The sequence below is a fragment of the Dermacentor silvarum genome, unplaced genomic scaffold, assembly GCF_013339745.2.
Source record: "Dermacentor silvarum isolate Dsil-2018 unplaced genomic scaffold, BIME_Dsil_1.4 Seq905, whole genome shotgun sequence".
Taxonomy (NCBI): Eukaryota; Metazoa; Arthropoda; class Arachnida; order Ixodida; family Ixodidae; genus Dermacentor; species Dermacentor silvarum.
The window spans coordinates 61,267-81,031 of record NW_023606951.1 but is presented as its reverse complement, the minus strand read 5'-3'; the positions used below and the strand labels follow the sequence as shown (position 1 = coordinate 81,031).

The window sequence follows — 19,765 nt, the reverse complement described above, 5'->3', positions numbered from 1 at the left end:
AACGTACTATGGCTTATGCCACAGTTGTTTTTTCTTTTTTCTTCTGCTGTGAGAATTTTTTCTCGAAATGATTAGAGGTGCAATATTGTGTAATGTTCATTGGCTGTGTGCTGAACTGTTGCAGAGAGATAACCGAAATACTTTATGGACGTAAAGTTGCAGCCTCATGTGCAGCCCACTTACAACAGAAAAGTTGTCAAACCACTTCGTTGTCTTGGTGATAATTTTATTGCTTCCACAAATGTTTTTTAGAGCTAGCAAACGCCCAATTTGTTTTATGTTAACTTGTGTTGCAGCCATACTTTCAAATGGCCTCGTCGCAGATGTCGCCACCATCCCATCGCCATACTCGCTTCGCGTAGTGTTTACTAGGACGACGCATTTAGTGTCGCCAGTAGCGGCGCTTTGCAGTCGCCAACTATTGATGATGATCATATAAACGTTTATTACAATAGGGGGAGAAGATATGCGAAGGTGGGTGGCACCCTTAGTCCAGGACTCTAGTGCTGGCCACTGCTGCCTTGGCCCGCTCAAGCAGGCGACTTTGGTCGTCTCGGTGCGTGCTATTGAAGGTTCATTGCAGGGAAGCACATTGCGCACTGAAGTACGGTTGATCTGATCACGCATCTGGCGTTCCAGACCGGCCATGGGTAGAGCTACAGTTTGCTAAGAACACCACATTGCACGACGTGCTAGATAAGGCGTGGCACGCATTGGTTGGTGCAATGCCCATATATTCTAGTTCACTGCTCGGACAGCTTCGTCCGCAAGCAACGCCTTTTGTTTTGCTGCAGTGCTTACAGAAAACTTATAAAGAAAACCACGTCATACCGCACATCACCGGCAAAACTCCTATTCGTAAGGGGTCTTTTAGTGCAAAGTAAAGGGGTTTACTTCAACGGACTTCAATTTGCCCTCATGTAAAGGGTATTAGACAGCCTGCTGTGGTGAAGAGATGCACTGCAGCCTTGTCGCACAATGAGTTACTGCAAATGAATTGGATCAAGAAGCACTTTCACTATCGACAGATGCATGACGCCACAGTGTGTTGTAAACTTGACACAGCAATTTATACCAGCTTAAGCCTTATTCAACCCTAGCAGGAATCGTGTACATGCAACAAAGCCACCATCTCAAACTATACTTTGCTTTTCCTTAGAAGCACTGCTGTTACTGCAGCAAGTTGCAACAAGTCTGCTGTGGCAGTAAGTGTCACTGAAACTCTTTGTATGACTGTTAAAAAGTCACAACATTAAGTGGCCCCTCATTGAAGTCGGATGAAATGTGCCTGTCTGATAGGCATTTAACAAACTAGCTCTAACAAAGACACGTTTCTTTGAAAGCTTTATTGCGCTGGCAAATTCTGGATGATACAGCTGCTATGTGTGCTTGCTGTATTTCTTATATAACCCTTGTTTGTCTTGCACTGTTAAATTTTGCCATAGCGCCATGTTCAAAAGAAAATATGCTTTTAGAAGAATGGGTTACTTTAGTGCTTTGGAGTATATAGGCTTGGATGTTTGCTTGAACCAAGTGTATTAGCAAATAGCGTATGTTAGCAAGTGTTATTCTGAAATCCTGTGTCAGCGAATGGGTGATGTTCAGATGCATGGCAAATGCTCTGCTTGCAGATGTCGGGTGGTGCCTTCAGCAGTGTTGTCCAGGATGGCATGACCCGGGGACCTGTCGTCAAATTGCCTACCGCACAACAGGCAGCGTTAGTGCTCTTCTCAATGCATATGCTTTGCATGGCGGCTTGCATGAATGTCTTTTCTAGAACAATTTCACTGTCTGTCTGAGAACTGCAGTCCACACAAACATTTTTAGCAGAAAGACTCACGTGCATGCCCATGCTCCTCTCATGCTAAGCATCATGTTCGGTTTTGAGCTTTTAGCCTGGGTATTGTGGAGTAGCTAGTACAGCACAAATTGTTTTGACACTAGCTGACATGCAGTGCTTTGCGCAATGTGAAAGAAGAATCGGGAAAACCGTGAGGCTCATTACCTTTCAAATATGTAACAATTATGTAAGACCGACAGGCACTGAAGCTATGGAATGCTCAACAAAATGCATCAGTGCAATCAGCTTTACATAACTGCAGAGAAGCTGTTTTGGAAGGATTAAAGATCTGCTAAGCCATAGAACTGGTTGTAAAGCATGCTTGCATCCCTTTTGCATGACCACTGGTTGAATTAAATATTAGCATGCTGAGCAATCACACCAGCATGTAGGTGCTCTTTTGAGCAAGTGTCTGCTTTAGTGAAGCTTGAAAGAAAGGTGTTCACTTAAACTTTCACTAGGTGAAAATATCCGGCAAAGGAGAGCAGGCTGCTTAAAGCGCAAGCTCATGCATTTCTATACAAATATGTTAGGTAATGCAACAGTAGTGGTGGGATGGTATAAAATGTTCGTTGAAGCTATTATGTGATCCAAGAACATAAGCTAATTTTAAAGGAACAAAGAACACATGGAAATAGTGCAGGTATATATTAACCATTGTTCATTAAACACAAGTTTTTGAAAATTGTGTAAATGAGTTTAAAAGGTAGGCCTTAGTGTTTCTATAAATTTGTAAATTGTTAATAATTTTTCAGTCAGGAGAGTGTCTCCATTTCTACATGACCTAGCTGCAAAGGCAGAATTTTACTGTCTGTGCCACAGTTGAGTCTTCGAAAGTATACCCGTATTTACTCACATAATGAATGCACACGTGTAATGAACACACCCCCCACTTTTCCGATCAAGAAGTGTGTTTTTTCTTTTCCTCGCATAACGAACGCACCCTGAACTTGCTGCCGTGAATTAGGAGAGACATGGTATGCTTCGGCGTCTGATATGGCATCTGGGGGTACGATTGTATCAGATGCCGTATCAGACGCCGAATCGTACCGTGTCTCCTACTTTTATTGCGATAGCAATTATATGGACACTCCAGGCACATTTTTGCTGTCGGCACCGACGATCACGCCTCAAGCTCTCGTGTTCGAGGGAGGAAAGCGGGGAGGAAACGCGCCGTATTCTATCGCGCACATGGTGCCAGGGGAGGGGGGAGAGGGGGGCAGCAAAGCAACTGCGCATTGCACGGCTGCAAGCGCCCTATCTTGAAAGCGATCTGCGTCGGGGGCTGAGTCTAGGTGCGACAGTGGCTTATACCTTTTTTGCGTGCTCCGTTCTCGCCGCTCAGTTTGCGTTGAAGCAATACACGGCACAAAGGTGACTTCACTCGCTGTTGCTGCCACGCTTCCTCACGCCAACGTTTTGACTGTGAGTGTCCGCAGTCATCGAGCATCACGTGTTCATGTTTGCCTGTGCACGTTGACACCATGCTTGTTAATTTACATAGTTAGCGAATGTTTGCAAGTTTATACTTCGTGTAGCTGTCTACACATTTGCTATCGCAACCGATGGTTCACCTTTCGGGTGAAACTGCGACTTCTTTAGAGGTGGCGGCGGAAAAAAAATTCACTCAAAATTTTACCCTGCATAAAGAATCCCCCCCCCCACCTTTGCGCATATTTTTCGAAAAAAAAAAAAGTGTGTGCATTATGCGAGTAAATACAGTATATGAAATTTTAAATATATAATCGGGGAATACCACTGGTGTCATGTTACAACTGCTTTCACACTCGTCCACAGTGTATTTCTTGCTCCCCACCTCGCCAGGCTTTTTATTCATTGCAGCAGTGGCAGAGCTGCTAGTAAACAGTCTCATTGTCAGGGGTCCCTCTACAAACTCTGTGGTGTTTGTTCCACAGGGAGGTGATGAGATGGTTGCAGCGTCCAGAGCACTTTGCACAGCTCAAGGTGGCTTTTGATGGGACCAGTCGATTTGCCAGACTCCAGAAGCTGCACACGAGCATAGCAGCACGATACCTCTTCATTCGTTTTGTCTCGATTACTGGAGACGCCATGGGCATGAACATGCTTTCTAAGGCAAGTCCAGTTGCTGTTTGCTTGTTTATTTTGCAAATAAATACATTGTGCCCTATTGCTATATTATTTCAACAGAAAAAAATAATTATTTCACAGTGTGCTAATTGCACGCCCCATGACAACATACCGATGCTTTCTTTAAATACAAAAGAAAGGCTTGAGAAATGTGTACCGCACTTTGGCTTAGTTAACATGACATTTTCAAAATTTGAGCAAGTGTGAAGTTCTGAAACACTAAAACAAGAATCCAAAGAACAGAAATGAACAAAATAAAAGCAGAAACTTTAGAAAAAAAAAAGCTGATGTTTGTTACTGTGCTATCGTAGCTGCATATCAGTGGCAGTGAAATGCGAAAATGCTTGTGTGACATTTCGGTGCACATCAAGAACCTCTTGTAGTATAAATTACCTCCTCCCCCCCCCCCCCCTCCTTCCTGAATGACGGTATCCTCCACAGCAAAACTGCAACTTTTAGGATGTTAAATCTTGTCAGTTATTATTAAGATCTTGTATGTATTTCTGAGTGCTACATTGGCATAGTGCTTTTATATTAACTTGAAATATGTCTGCCTGACATTGTCAGCTAATCGCATCAAAATACCGTTTTAGCCATGAACATCATTCTGGTGTTGCAGGGTGCAGAGATGGCCCTTCTCAAACTACAGGAAGTGTTTCCGGCCCTGCAGGTGATCAGTGTCAGTGGAAACTACTGCACTGACAAGAAGCCAACTGCCCTTAACTGGTGAGCTGGGTTCAGATGTTGCTACTAATTTCAAAAGAGAGGGGTGCCGACATTTATGAAAACTAGAGATGTTAGCCTGGCCGCAGGCCCGACATATTGCTTCATTGACATTACAGTCAAATTAAGGTCTCAGTGCATCTAAGCGGGATGTTTTATAAGCTGCTAATCTTCTGTGTGCCACTGCACATAATGAATGAGCCTATTAATTCCAAGACAACAAGCATATGGACAGTCTGGCTGCAGCCTTCATGCATGTGGTGGAGTTTAGTAATGGACAACTCATTAGACAAATTGGGTGGCTCTGGCATGATAGCATTACACATCTGCCATTATCACTCATTGCTTCACCCTCAAAATGTGATATGATGGACATTACAGGTGAAGACTGAGCTTTTTATGTGCTCTTATCACATCCACTAGTTATTTTAAACTAGCCCATAAAGATCCTGTGGCAATGATTATTCAGCAAAAATACTGTGTTGCAAGAAATGCAGTTCGTCCCAATACTGTCAGGAGCAGCTTTTTTTTTATCACTTTTCCGATGCTTGGTTATGAACACGTAAGTAGTAATAAAGCAGAGGGAAAGACATCATCTGTGCTAGTTGAAGCATGATGAGCTGCAGATGATATGCTATAAGTTAAAGGCATGATGTTTCAACTATGCCAGTTTTCATCTGGTTTTACCATGAATTTATCTATGCACACACGTGCACCTCGCTTTCTTTCACCCACATACATTATACCACTTGCGCTTCCCTGAAAGTGCTGAGCACCTGTGCTAAACTCTGTCCTTTGCCACACACTGTATCTTGCAGGATTGAAGGCCGAGGCAAGTCTGTAGTCTGCGAGGCCACTGTGCCAGCCCGGGTGGTGAGAGAGGTGAGCAGCAGTGTCCACATGTGCAGTTACTAGGCATGATGAGCATTGAAGGGATACGATAAACACCGAATCAGTTTAGACTGGTAGAGTACTCTTTCATGATTCTATTTGCGTTTCTTTGGTGAGAAAACGTTGATAATCAGAAGGATAAAATGAACTGCCCTTGTTGTATTTCATGCCGAAATTGCTATGCCAATTACATCAGAATAACATTGGGGATCTCATAGTATTTTTGTGCGTTTCGGTCACTTTTGCGCAGAAATTTCAAGGAGTTTCTTGGAGAAGTTCTTGCTTACATTCGAATGTAAACATTCCTTTAGGTCAATTTGATTGCTATTAAAAAGCAGCAACTGCTTTTGTGTAGGGCTTTGTGTCCTACAACACATAAGATAATATAGATGCTGTGCATAGAAGTTTCTAAGAGTGTAAAAACTGTGAAGTTAGAATATCTTGTAGTTGAAGTACATAGTCTGGTGTTCAGAGGTGCTCTAAAGCACTGAATTTGCTGCTGAAATGTCAGCTTCATGATCAGGGCAGTGAAGTCTTTGGGCTTTTTTGGAGCCACTGCATTCCAAAAACTGTTGTAGGAAGGTGTACAAGGTTGCATAATTGTTTCTGCTGATAGTGGGCAAGCCTGTGCACTTGCATAATAAGAATGAATTTCAAAGCAGGGTGTCATTGAAAACATACTAGAGTCCTTGAATGCTCCCAGTCTTCAAAGACGATGTGAAACATTCAAAAGAGCTTATCACATAGACCTACTGAAAAGAGGTAAGGTATTTGAGAGGGGTGTGCTACGCAGGTCCTCAAGACAGATGTGCTGTCCTTGATCGAGGTCAACATCAGCAAGAATCTAGTGGGATCAGCCATGGCAGGCAGTGTGGGAGGTTTCAATGCCCAGGCAGCCAACATCGTCACAGCCATATTCATTGCTACGGGACAGGTAAGAGGCAGCTACATTTTGTCCCATGCATGATTGCCACATACTGTGTGAAGTACTTTTCACCAGCAAATGCTTCATCCAAGATTTTGGGAGTATAGTTGGTTAATTGATACCACTCTTTCATATTGGTATAGTAGTTTCTGTTTCTTCTTAACCAGTGTAGCACTATTGTCAAGCAAACACTTTGCTTGATATAAATTGCTGAAGCTTGTCATGCATCAAAATATGGTGGCAGTCAACGACCGATTTTTCAGACATGCCTGATAATTCGGACGCCTTTGCGGCACCACCACGTACCCCATAGAGTCAATGTATAAGAACGTCTGGAATTTCGGACGCAAAAAGCTTTCGCTGTCCGATTTTCCGGACATGTTGCCAAGACCGCAGGTCCAAAACGGCATTCATCGAATTTTGATCATTTTGCCGCCTTGAACCGGCGGTCTAGCATGTAGATCCGCTGGTAGCCGTAGCCACCACCGCGGCAACACTAGGCTTAGCTGCTTCGACGTTCGCTACCAAGCTGTTCGGTGCAGTGTTTTTCATTGAAACAATTTGCCGCTGTTAGCAATGGCGCCGACTTCGCCTTTGTAATCCTCGCCAATGGCTTCGAAGCTCATAAATCAATGTCGGCTTCGCCTCAATACAGCAATGTTACGCGGTGAAGCATATGTCAAGTATTGGAGTGAAGCATACCAAGAGTGGGAAGGGGCAATTGTCACGGGACGCAGTATGTATTCCTTAATTATACATGCTTGCACCTGCCGTCTCCTAGCATAGTACGAACACCGATATGCCAAATAAGCGTGCTGGCAGGCCTTTAGAGCTATTTCGGACGTGCCTGTGGCAATTTGAGCCCTAGGGGGCAGCAAAAGGCATGCATCATTATTTCAGACTGCCCGATTTTTCGTACGTTGACTGTATTTGGAATCTGTAACAGTCAGTTGTTGATGTGTACCTCACCAATGCATTCCAGGACCCAGCACAAAATGTGACAAGTTCGAATTGCCTAACATTGGTCGAAGCCTGTGGTGCAGCAGGCCAAGACCTGTACATCAGCTGCACCATGCCTTCCATCGAGATTGGAACTGTGGGTGGAGGAACTGTGCTGGAGCCACAGGGCACCATGCTTGAGGTATACACATAACCTGGCAAGAAGTTATTATGTTGTAAGGTGAAGCTTTTGTTTGCCTCCCCCTCCCTGGTTTCTTTTCTCTCCGTCAGTTTCTTGCCGAGTAAAGTTGGCCATTCCCGAAGATGGTGTAATCAAAACTGCCGATCGCTAAGATGGCCTAATCAGAACTATGCTGATAAATGAAAAATGACATCTCACCATATATACCATATTTACTCACGTAATGGATGCACCCCCCATTTTTCCAATGAAAAAGTCTGTTCTTTCTTTTCCTCGCATAATGATGGCACCCTAAACGTGCTGCCATGAAGTAGGAGACACACGGTACGGTTTGGCATCCGGCGCACCAGAACGGCAAACGAATCCAAGGCGTTCTGCCGTGCTGTAGTGCCAGATCGGACAGCTACGCACCGGCGCACGCTTTGGCACAGCCAAATGCCTCGAATCTGTCTGCTATTCCGGCGTGTTGCAGAATTGGTCGCAGAATCGTACAGTGTCTCCTACTTTTTCAAGCTGGTCACAGAAAAGAAATTGCTCAAAATCTTATCTTGTATAATGAACGCAAACTTAGCGCATATTTTCCTGAAAAATATAGCGCATTCATTACGCGAGTAAATACATTACTCAGTGGCAGATAGGTCTCTACGGTCACATGGTTGGGGTGATCATGTGTTTGTCAGAGATCGTGAACGTTTAAACATGCATCGCTATGCTTCATACTTCTCTGTACATGCATCTCTGCTCACAATGCTCTCTTCAACACTCAAAAAATGTGGCATTAGCCTGCAAATAATTGCTACATCTACATTGCATACGAGGAGGCTATGTGAACTTGTGTTTGGTGGATGTGAGCAAGCTGTCCTATCATGGGGAATGGATAATGGCTATATAGTTAGGCAGTTCTCTATAGTTGTGGCTTTTGAAGCTTGAGCGCTTACCCTCCATATTAAATTACACATGAAATGAGGGCAACCTTGGAGTCAATTATGGAGCCAGATTGAATCAAAGTTCAATTTAAAATAAATTATGAAATTGTATTGACTGTTGGGAGCAGTCTACTTAGTCCCTGTTTTCTTGCTTTTTTGCAGTAGTTAAGGAAATTTGAAAACAAAGAAAATTTAAGCATCACATTTGCAAAACAAACATCATTGCTTGTGTGTAGGAGGTGGACTTGATATATTAATTTGCAGTCTCGTCGAGTACACAGTTAATTTAAGGTAATTTTGCAAATGTACTGATAAAAAATAGTGGTATATTATCTGAAAGCACATGCAATATGTTGACTTTGTATGCATTAGGCCTTATAAGAGTTGCAGTTGATGAAACTGCAATACATGACTTTTGTTGTGCACTTAGAATTGATAGCCCGGTGCTTCGAATTTCCTAAAGATTTTTGTCAATTTTCATAAAGACTGTTTCCAGCATTAACTACAATATTGACTTTCTCTTGAATGCAACTAATTTCATTCAAATTTATCCATTAATTGCCTAAGGAGAGCAGTTCTGCATTTATAATACATATTTGAATAAGATAGAAAGAGCTAAAACTTGCTTTCAAGGCACAAATTTTCGCAGTTCTCTTCATAACAGGCACCAGTCTTTCTGTGCAGAACTTGCAGTAGGTATCAGTGTAGACGCAGCTTTGCGTAGTGAGCCAAATGGTGTATATCTCAATTGTAATTGATATAAAGTGTGGTAATTCAACACCGTTTTCCCTCTAATTTGTTATCTTCTGCTCTATACACTGTAGTAGGTACAGTTTACAGAACTTGGATATAAATGCGAGCATTTCTGTATTTCGCATGCGTTTGAATAGAGCAATAGGAATTGGCCTCAAGCGGGACGTCATTTTTAAGTGCTAGAAATTTGTTAGGCCTTAGGATAAGTATAGACTGTCCAAGTTCTATTCCAGCTAGCTATTCGTGTTATTGACAGCAGTGGTGGTCTCTTTTTTTGCTGTTGGATCGTCCTAGCTCCTGAGAAATGCACTGGGTCCTAACTGTAATACAACTGTTGCAGCTCCTGGGCGTGCGGGGTTCATCACTTGAAGAACCCGGTGCGCATGCCTGCACACTGGCACGAGTGGTGTGTGCCACTGTGCTGGCCGGAGAACTCTCCCTGCTGTCAGCCTTGGCAGCAGGACATCTAGTCAAGTCTCACATGAGGCACAACAGGTGTGTACATTGTTTGGTCGTCGTCCAAAATGTTTCAGCTCTTCAGCAAAGTGCACATGTTAAATGCAAGCACACAGATCATTGTTGAAGCACTTTGTGCAGAGTGCCCAAGAAAAATGCCCAGTAACATCTCTTGGACCATGGGAGAAGGCACATTTAGCTGTTCTAGTGTCTAACTGTGGAACTACTGGCCATAAGTAATAATGTGACATTAAGTAGCTTCTTTAGCCTACTGAATCAAAACAAATGCTCAGTAACTGCTAAAGAAGTGTTTAAAATCTTTTCCATGGCTAGTGTAAACCTTGAAAAATGGCATACCGTGGTTAATAAAAATCTTAAAACATACAAAGCATGGTTCGTGGCCATTTCTCCTACTTCTCCAAGTGCCCAAGACAAAACTGATTAGCATACAACTGATAGTCATGTTTAGAGTGCTATTAATTGAGGGAATGCATACTTTTTTCCTGAACTGTGTATACCTGTTAGAGGCTCTCTCCTTATATGGTTGTTTTCATTTTCCCAGGTCGAGTGTTAATGTGGCTCAGTCGACAGCAACGGAAGATGAATCTCCAAGACCCAAGACCATTGGAGGACTACTTGCCCCACATTAGGAGCTGTTGCATCAATGACAACAATGAGTGTTGAGTGTGTTGAATAAAGTGGGAGCAAAGATCACGTCTGCTTTTCATAGGTCTAGTGCAAAAACGTATGCAGAGCTCACAGAACAACGCTGCAGCTGTTGGCATGAAAATGCAACTGATTTGCTGGCTTCTAGTCAGAATTGTTTTCATTCAAGTCCTTATCACTTTAACACCACTGGATGTGGTAAACGGCAACTAGGTGCCTGGAGGCCAACTAACACTGGACGCACTAGTCTACGTAGTACTAGGAAATCGGGTAAGCACAACTGTAAGTACAAATAAAACTCATGCAATATTTGCAATGTGGACGCAAGACAAGCTGGAGTTCAATGCTCACTTTAGTTACTTTCAATGTACTACATAGACCCATTTTCTCACAAATCGGTTTTCTCTCAATGTACTGTATACATGTACACCTATTTTCTGGCAAATGAGTTTGCAGAAGTCCGCAAGTTGGCGGAAAGATCATGAAAGGGAAAATTGTCGTCCACCCAATTGTAGCACGAAGCTACCAAGGTAATCCAAGCCTTTCCTTTGCAACTTCATCTTATAGTCCGGTGGATGACATTAAGGCCCATTTCGTCTATCAATTTATGTGACTGGCCAGGAGTGATCAACACAACTGCTATCGCTGTTAAAACACAGTATGCCATTCCTCTATAGCAATTGCGTAGAAACATGGAGAATCCTTGGGAACAGGATGAGGCACTACCTTATCTGGAATTTACAAAACCTTGAAATGTGCCTTCCAGCCCACTCGCTTTCAAATAGCGTGGCTGACAAGTGGCATGGTTAAACATACTTATAAAACAAAGTAGCAGAGTCATTACCTTTCAGGTCTCTTGTGTAAAGTATATTTTCACATATATAACCCACACTATAATTTTGCAAAAATGCCAATTCAAACTGAAGCTGCCAATTGGTAAGCCAATTTCTGCCTTTGGGTGTGGCTTCATGGCAGTGCACTCCACATTGCCATGAGGCTATGTTTCAAAATAAAATTTATGCATAAATGTGCACCGCACTGTCGTGAAGCTAATTCAACAGGTAGCAGTAGTGAAGGCAGCTATGATTGTTTTTGGAGTATTGTATTGCGCCACATTGCTTTTTGAACTTTGTATGCAATTATTTGACTAGTTTATTTTCAGAGCTGTAGTTAGGGCCAAAGGTTACAATGCAGCAGTGTGACATGCACGAAATTATGGTGTCTCAATTCAAGCCGGTACCTGTTTCAACATTAGCACTAAATGCTAAAGGCCACCCATCTTCATTTCTCGCAACACTAGGATAGTGCAGGTGCCCGAACTGAATAACAAAACTATAAGAAAATAAATTTGAAGTGATGAACAGGAAAGTCGGGCAACACTTCGAGCTGGGCTTCACTGATTTGCTCACCCTGTTGCTAGCAGAAAACAATCTGCTCTGCTGTAATTACTCACGAATGCTATGAAAATTGGTAGAGTTTCCTACAACTACTAGAGGGAACTCTGGCGCTGCAATCGTTCAGCCACGATGGGAATGATGGGTAGTACATAGATTTGTCTGATCTTCGTACTTGGGGCTTCAGATGTTCTTGTGACTTTATTACGTATTATCTGGGCCTAAATTGACCTAAATTTTAAAGCAATTTTTTTTTAATGCAGAAGGTACTAAGACTCAGCAGGCACGTTTAATTGCTGCTAATTTCAGTGGTTACGCTTGCCCATGTGTCCGTGGCGTAATGGTTTCAATATAGAGCTTCTTTGCTAGAAGTCCTGTGTTCAAATCCTGCCATCGGATAATATTTGTTTATAACGCAGCACTTTATATCCACGTACTACCCATCATTCCCACGCTTGTTGAACTACACTGTTTAAAGCTGCCGTAGACACTAGCGCCACAGTTCTCTAGTAATTGTAAGAAACTCCATGATGAAAATCCCCCGAAAAAGTAAGGCCATGTCTTGCAGTTGCGGCTGGTAATATTACTTTAAACTAGCCCAAGCCTCTACGGTCTTACTTTAAGGAAGTGACGTTCACGGTCCTGTATGTGTTGCCTTCTCTTCTAACTTATCCTTTATCTTCTTCATACTGTAAGACATTCACCATGATTCAAAATCAACTAGCCCATCTACAAACAACGTTTCAGAAAGCTTTGCATGATGATGGTGGGCAAGGAAAAGGGAACAGTGAATGTGAAGCACTAGAGCTGAACATGGAAACATGCTGGCTTGTCACATCGATTGCAAATCATTAGTGTCAAAAATTTTTAAATGATGCACAATACCAGTTTTAATGCTCGATAGTCAAGCCTTGATGTAACGAACATGAATATTACAAATTATAGAATCTAACTCTGAAACGTTTCTCGCCAATATCAGCATGTAACAAATACATACTTGGATATAACAAAGTCATTTTCGTGCTGGCTGCAGCTTTATTGTGACAAGAACGACTGTACCAGGCTGAAGCTGCACGTGTTGCTTAGAGCAGTCGAGAAATAAAAAAAAGCTAAATGAACAGGACAAATGAGAGGAAACAACAGCATTGTCACTGTTTATTACTATAAGATCCACACTATCTTGCTCCCCCATTTGTCTAGCACCTCAATGCACAATGAAGACTGCATTAGATATGGCCTTTACGTTGACAAATATGGTTGATTCATTGGACTTAATGTTCCCAAACAATGCAGGGACTCATTAATGTGCACCGAAATCCAAGTACACAAGCATTTTCTTTTTTTCATTCCAACTTCATTGAAACATGGCTGTAGCAGCCAAAATGAAGCTCACAATCTTGTGCTTGCCTGCAGTAGTCGGAAAACGAAACCCAAAATTTCACATTCTGATTCAGGAGCAGAATACCACATAAAATGAGTCAGTGTGGTGGGTGCTATGGGTCCCAGCAGGTATTTTATCATCATTATTTCCAAATGTAAACAAAAAATTTGAAGGTGGCCAATAACAAACACAGATTTGCCGAAAACTAGCTGAATGCCATCACAAAAATAACTGAAAATGCCAAATATGAAGCAGTAAAATGGTGTTTGACTGGTGAACCAAGAATGATATGCACATTGTTTCAAAAGCATCTTAGTTTGCCATTTGTAGCAAATAACACACGGTGCTGCAAGGAGACAACTGGTGCATTTTACAAGCACAATATGAAATTGTGCAAGTTCTTTCTCCAAGTGCAACACAGATTAACAGCCACAGTGAGAGAGTGGCCATACACTGGAACAGCTGCATTTTTTCTCACTGATCTATGTACAGTGTGTCCGTAAAGTCATGGTGCACTTTTGACCGGTCACAGGAGAGCAACAAAACAAGATATAAATGTGAAATCTTCACCAAATAAAAGGAACACTCTCCACGTTTCCGTAGTATGATGTTCCAGGGTGTGCACACACGGGTGATGACGCACCACGAACTGCGCAGCAGCAGATCAGCTCACGCCAGTCGAAATGTGACGGTACAGAGGAAAGTTCAGTGTGTTCTGTGGCTTGCTAAATTTGAATCCGTGACTAAAGTGCAACGTGAATATTGTCGCGTGTACAACGAAGCGCCGCCACACATTGTTTAGATGTGTGTAGGGCAACAAATGGAGGCCACATCGAACTGCACTGAACAGGTATGAAACTTGGAGAGTTTTCCTTTTAGTTAGTGAAGATTTCACATTTCTATCTTCTTTTGTTAATTTCCTGTGACCGGTCAAAAGTGCACCATGACTTTACAGACACATTGTATTTTACAACATTGTATCTTTACAACACATTGTACCTTTACAGACACATTGTACGCGTGTAGACGCATGTGTCACTGTGTTCCAGTGCTGGGTCCTCCTTTTCAGAAAAGCCTTTGAACGACACACTTTTGCGAGCTTTGTGTGCCACAGGGCTTGAAGATGTATTTACATGTCCTAACTGGCACAAGTTTACATTTCACCACACTGTGAGATGATAACGGGAATTTTTGGCTTGTTGTTGGGTCCGATGGGAACATTTTCAATCTTCCGCATGACCAGTAAACCATCAAGGATACGACCTGCACAAACAATACAAAAGTCAGTTTCATACTGTAAAGAAGGCCACATTTTCGTGCTTACCAAACACAACATGTTTCCCATCAAGAAAGTCGCATCGTGCACACGTAATAAAAAACTGGCAACCATTGGTATCTTTGCCACTGTTGGCCTGCATGAAGAAGCAAACATAACAAGCATGAAACTCTGGCAGTGCTGTTTGGCTGGCAATGAGCCTCGGTGTTTAGCAATAGTACAATGCCGTACGAAAGATGTGCATTCAAACAGGGAACTTCTGTCTGCACGAGGCTTAGCAGTGTAAGCAATATACCATGGACAGCAAGCCAGCGGCATCATGCTTCATCTGGAAGTTCTCGTCGGGGAAGGCGCCACCATATATATACTTGTCAATCCCATACCGTCACCCTGGGACAAAACAGCTGAAGGTTAGCACTCTACAAAACAGGAAGTAGGCAGGTCTTACATGGTGTGGAAAGGCAGGCGTAAAAACATGGGCACAACTAGAACAAGTACAATGCAAATGCCGTTCTCTTCTTTTTCATTCTACTTGTGACCCTGTTTGCAAGCCTGCCTTTCTGTACAACGAATCCCTACTAACTTGCTCAACTTTCAGTTGTTCTGAGCAGGACTTACGTTAACAAAATCGCCTCCCTGGATCATGAAGTCCTTGATGACACTACGTATACACATATACAAGGCGTCAGTATAGTGATGCATTTGCATCTTTCGTGGGAGCTCACCGATGAAACGTGGAGCCTTTGTAGCCAATCGGCACACTGTCCTTCTTGTACTCTCCAGTGCAAAATTGCCTGCAAATTGCATGCAGCTGTAAGTGTCTGTCGCAAGCTGATCTTCATATACTAATTACCTGAAGTTTTCCGTGGTCCTGGGAACTACGTCGGCAAAAAGCTCCATTTTCATTCGTCCAACCTCCTTAATAATGTTAGAGAGAGAGAGAGAGAGAGAGAGAGCAGAAAACGGGAGTTAGGTGTCGCCGAGCCAGGCAGGTGAAGAAATGCTCGCATGTGGAGTCAAGCGCGAAGCTGCAAGCACGGCACCGTAATGCTAGCTGTTTATGCTCGTACGGTTGTTTTTCATTCATTGAAATGTATTTTAATGTTCCGAAGCGCGTCAACGAAGCAGACTACCACTTCAGTCAGCAGATTATGTAACGTGCAAATATACGCACCGTAGAGCCGATGGTTATATCAAAGAACACCAACAGGATTGTTCGGATGTCTGAGTTGTTGTTGAAGTTGATTCCAATTTGCCATTGTTAACTAATGCAACCAAGAAATAAGCGCACCGCAATGCAATCCAACCACAGATCCAACGTGCCCGCTGCGACAAGCGACGCTGCTGACGTCATGAACGTGGAACATGGTTGCCCACCCCTGCAAGGAAACGTGCGGACTTTGACGATGTAACACTGCTGCGGGTGCTATCAACCAGGGCACGAAGATCCGGACACAAGTACGGTACACAAGTTCCAGATTTGCTTTAGACGAAGCTGTGCTTACACAAGCAGTGTCCTAAGAATAACCGCATGAACAGAATGTCAGGGATATGCTTTCAGCACGATTGAGAGCGCGTACAGAAGTTTCATTCGTTCCTCTACGCTGGCACAGTGTAACCAAGAAAGCACCCCGATATCCCACATCATATCCCAACTTCCTTGACTGTATGCCTTTTACTTTACATTGGACTCCTTAATTCTTGAAGACTCTTTCACACCATACGAAACACTAAGGAAGAAAATTGGTTCCAAGGGAATTCCACCTCACGATTAGTCACGCTCTTATCATTTCAATGAACCATGACTAGCTTTGCGACGATAACAGCAAACTGCGCACCAATGGACGAGGTGCGTCAAGAGAGATAGAAAAAAAGCTCGTGAGCAAAAGGTGAAGCGTTCAAGAAATGCAAGCGCAGCTACATATGAAACGCAAAAAAAAAAAAGAAAGAAAAAAAAAAAGTCTGCAGAGAGTGAAGCCAAGTCCACGGTTAGCCCCCCTACCACGGTGGCCAAGACCTTGGTGAAGCGTTGGATAGTTACCCACTCCACCAACTCCAATGCTTAGACACATGGAGGAAGGAAAATGCTTAGACAGGCGTCCCATTTGCAGTCTAATATCGACCGCTATTTAAAAAAAAAAAAAAAAGCGAAGCACGGCTGATTTATAATGACGTCACTGCCTCAAAAATTAAAACTGACGTCCTCCGTGGAAATAGTCGCGCGCCGGGAAGCCGCGGAGGGTTCGCCGCGTTTGCAGGCCGACTCGAACTCCTCCTTGCAGGGTGCGTTTTATCCGGCGCTGTCCGGGTTAAGCGGACAAACGGCGCGTAGTAGCGCGGACAGCAGTGTGCCCACTCATGTGCCGCGGTCTGTTACATTTTCGGGTCGTCCAATGGTGGACCTCCCGAGCGCGACAGGGGTCCTGCCGACACAAGCACTACTGACTACCGGTAGCGGCTATGCGCTGCAAGGTAAGCCTTTCAGATGGGCCCACCGGGCTGGCACCTTTGCCGTCTGTGAATGGCTTCGCGTCGGTGACCCCTCACCCGCAACAGCGACGTATCAAAAAGTGCTACTCTTGTATCTGCATAATCGATCACTTGGACAACGTGCACGGCACCGGCGCTTGCCGCCTGCGAGCCGCTGGTCACGTCACGAATACGAGAGCGCGCGCGCACCTGAGTAGACGCGTCGCCCGCAAAGGTCGCTTCGCGTGAAGTTGAGTCGGGCGCGGACGAGCGACTGCAGGCGCCTCTTTGGACAGGGCGTGCGCTTCGCAAGAGGCAAGCTATTAGTGCATGGAGGTGGCTCCAAACGCTCTTGAATGTGCAATGCGAGGAAATGACAAGGCTTTTTTTTTTTTTTTTTCGCTATTTCCGTGCATGGTCTTGGGTGCGAAAATGCCCCCCACCGCTTGTGCGAAGGTTTAGGGCGGTGCGCTTATTAAGCGGTCACAGTGGGTACGCACTGCAGTGCTGCCGTATCGAACACAAACCGGAGAAGCCAGCAATCGGTGACAGCAGATTGCTGCAAGTCCGCGGTTTTTGCTCTGTATTGCGGCAGTATCAAGCGCACGAACTACGAGTAGAGTAGAAACCAGTGAAACGGCTACACATATTTAGTACATGCATACCTCATTTAACTGGCCCGACATCATGCGGGAAAGTAGCGACCCAGTTTGTGGGCGGACATGTGTGTTGCACGGCCGTACCAATTCAAATAATCTCGAATACAGGCTACGTATTTGTGAAAAAAAGAAAACATTTTGAAAGACCAACTAAGTGGGCCACCTTTGTACGCAACACGAACTTATCCTGCTAAATGATGTTTGAACCCAGCTTGTGTCAGTTACGGCAACTTTATTCGAGATGTACTTTTTTTATTATCTCCTGAGCAGAAGCGAAAATATGCTATTCCTTTTGTTTGACGGCGCAGTCGGGCAGCAAAACAAGAGCATAAATATACTTTCTTTTTCTTGCTTCTCTGGCAGTCGACTGACAAATGTGGGAGGTAAGGCATTGACACGGGCATTTAATCCCCCCCTTTGTTTGTGTGGTGTTTAGGCAAGTTTTATATTTAATCAATTACAGTCCGGTGCATTAAATTCTAATTACCAGCAAACAGTGCAGGTCATTCAGCAGTAAAACTATAGAAACACATGCCTGCTTAAGCATAGACATGGTGCAGTTGTATTTCTTTGATATAACAAAGAATGGACTGTGAGATTTGCAGCCTTGCAACATGCTTGCTGACGTGCAAGCAGGAATGTAACTCTTGTGCACTTATTCTAGTTCCATGTCGTTCTTCACAAGCTGCACACTGGAAAGAAGTATGCAACCATAGCCATCAAGCTCAAATGAGTGATACCAGCAAAGAATCTACAGGTAAGCAAATTTTACTCAACAGGGAGGGGAATTCTTTAATAGGCTCTGGAGGACAGTCCATCCAAGTCTCCATGTTTGGTGCTGTTGTGAGCTACGTAGAACTAAATCTTATTTTTATGTACTCTGGCACACTGTGTGCAAATAATCGAAACTTTCGAATAATGAATTGAATAGTGCCTTATTCTATTCAGTCTTCAAATCAAATAGTCACTAGTCATTAAATGCAAATATTTATCAAATACTATTTGAATACTTGAAACATCAACTGCACACAAATAAACATAAAACTAGAGCAAAAGTACTAGAGCAATTTTCACCACCGCAGGCATAGTATAGACATAAAACATAACTTGTGCAGTGGAGCAGGCTACGTCACTTGGGTAGCCATACTGTACAGTGATCATTCACACTCTTTCAAGAGCCCTGTGCATGCGAAAAACTAGTTGTTTGCTCCTAATGCTTCGTTTATACTTTAAATAAGCAACGCTTCATTACATATTATGTAATAACAGAAACTGACTAACTTTAACAATGCCGGGATGTGAACATCATTTGATATTGTTTTTGATACCAGCCGTAGTGGCGTAGTGGCTAATGTGTTGTGCTTCCGAGCCCGACGGCGCGGGATCGAATCCTGGCTGCGGCGGCATTTTGATGGGGGTGAAAATCAAAAATGCCCGTGTACCGTGCATTGGGTGCATCTTGAAGAACCCCAGGTGGTCACAAATAAGTACGGATTCACTCACTATGCCATGCCTTGTAATGAAATCGTTGGCTCATAAAACCCCAGAATTGAATTGAATTTATTTAATTGTGGTAATGGCTATTAATTATTCTATACCTATTCGAAAAGTATTCAATATTTGATTCATATTCGATTTGGCCTCAAACATCACTATTTGCGCACCCCTACATAACACACAGCAGCCACATCCATGCATTGTCACAAACATTAATATTCTACAGTTGCTGAATGGTTTTATGCTCCTCTGTATTTCCTGGACTCAATTTCTGAAAATCAGCATTTATTAAAAACCCTGCCACTTCTGAGTGTAAGTTTAGTGGGACATTAAGCCACACCACTTTTTGGCATGGTATAAAATTATATTTTTTTGTCTTGGACTTTTCGTTTATGCTGTAGAAAAGGCTGCTTACGTTGATTCTCTCTGCAGCAAAACAGCTCCTTGGCTCTTTTGCAACACCACTGAAGACAAGCTACCGGACATATTCACAGAACACTGGCTAATGTAACCAGCCTGTACCAGCAATTTTAATGTTGCACGTTAAAATTGCAGGAATATAATTTGTTAAGGCCTTTAAAGAGACAAGCAGTGTATGATTTTATAAAGCCGTTTGCAGCTGTAGGACCCTTTTAGGCGATTGTGTGCAGTCTTGTGCT

At 43.3% G+C, this 19,765-nt stretch overlaps 2 protein-coding genes and 1 pseudogene across 6 annotated transcripts in view; 2 read left to right on the top strand and 1 right to left on the bottom strand.

Annotated features, from left to right (window-relative positions):
* Positions 1-10,478, top strand: part of LOC119435778 (3-hydroxy-3-methylglutaryl-coenzyme A reductase-like) — a 29,831-nt pseudogene extending 19,353 nt beyond the window's left edge.
* The window catches only part of LOC119435775 (ubiA prenyltransferase domain-containing protein 1 homolog), a 179,407-nt gene that overhangs the window by 156,552 nt on the left and 3,090 nt on the right, over positions 1-19,765 (top strand). For 2 of the 5 annotated variants that reach the window (XM_049659930.1, XM_049659933.1), the window contains exon 2: positions 18,274-18,366. In XM_049659930.1, the coding sequence (XP_049515887.1) occupies positions 18,274-18,366 (93 nt within the window). Of the gene's footprint in view, positions 1-16,663; positions 16,954-17,138; positions 17,266-18,273; positions 18,367-19,765 lie in introns of those variants that run through there. The other 3 variants (XM_049659931.1, XM_037702498.2, XM_049659932.1) reach the window with 3 other exon arrangements.
* Positions 12,966-17,980, bottom strand: LOC119435777 (peptidyl-prolyl cis-trans isomerase H-like). Its single transcript, XM_049659936.1, is given in 9 exon segments — positions 12,966-14,152; positions 14,205-14,468; positions 14,530-14,617; positions 14,777-14,854; positions 14,857-14,871; positions 15,100-15,142; positions 15,207-15,275; positions 15,335-15,399; positions 17,616-17,980. Coding segments are annotated over 8 exon segments (492 nt in total). The 5' UTR covers positions 17,640-17,980; the 3' UTR covers positions 12,966-14,152; positions 14,205-14,358.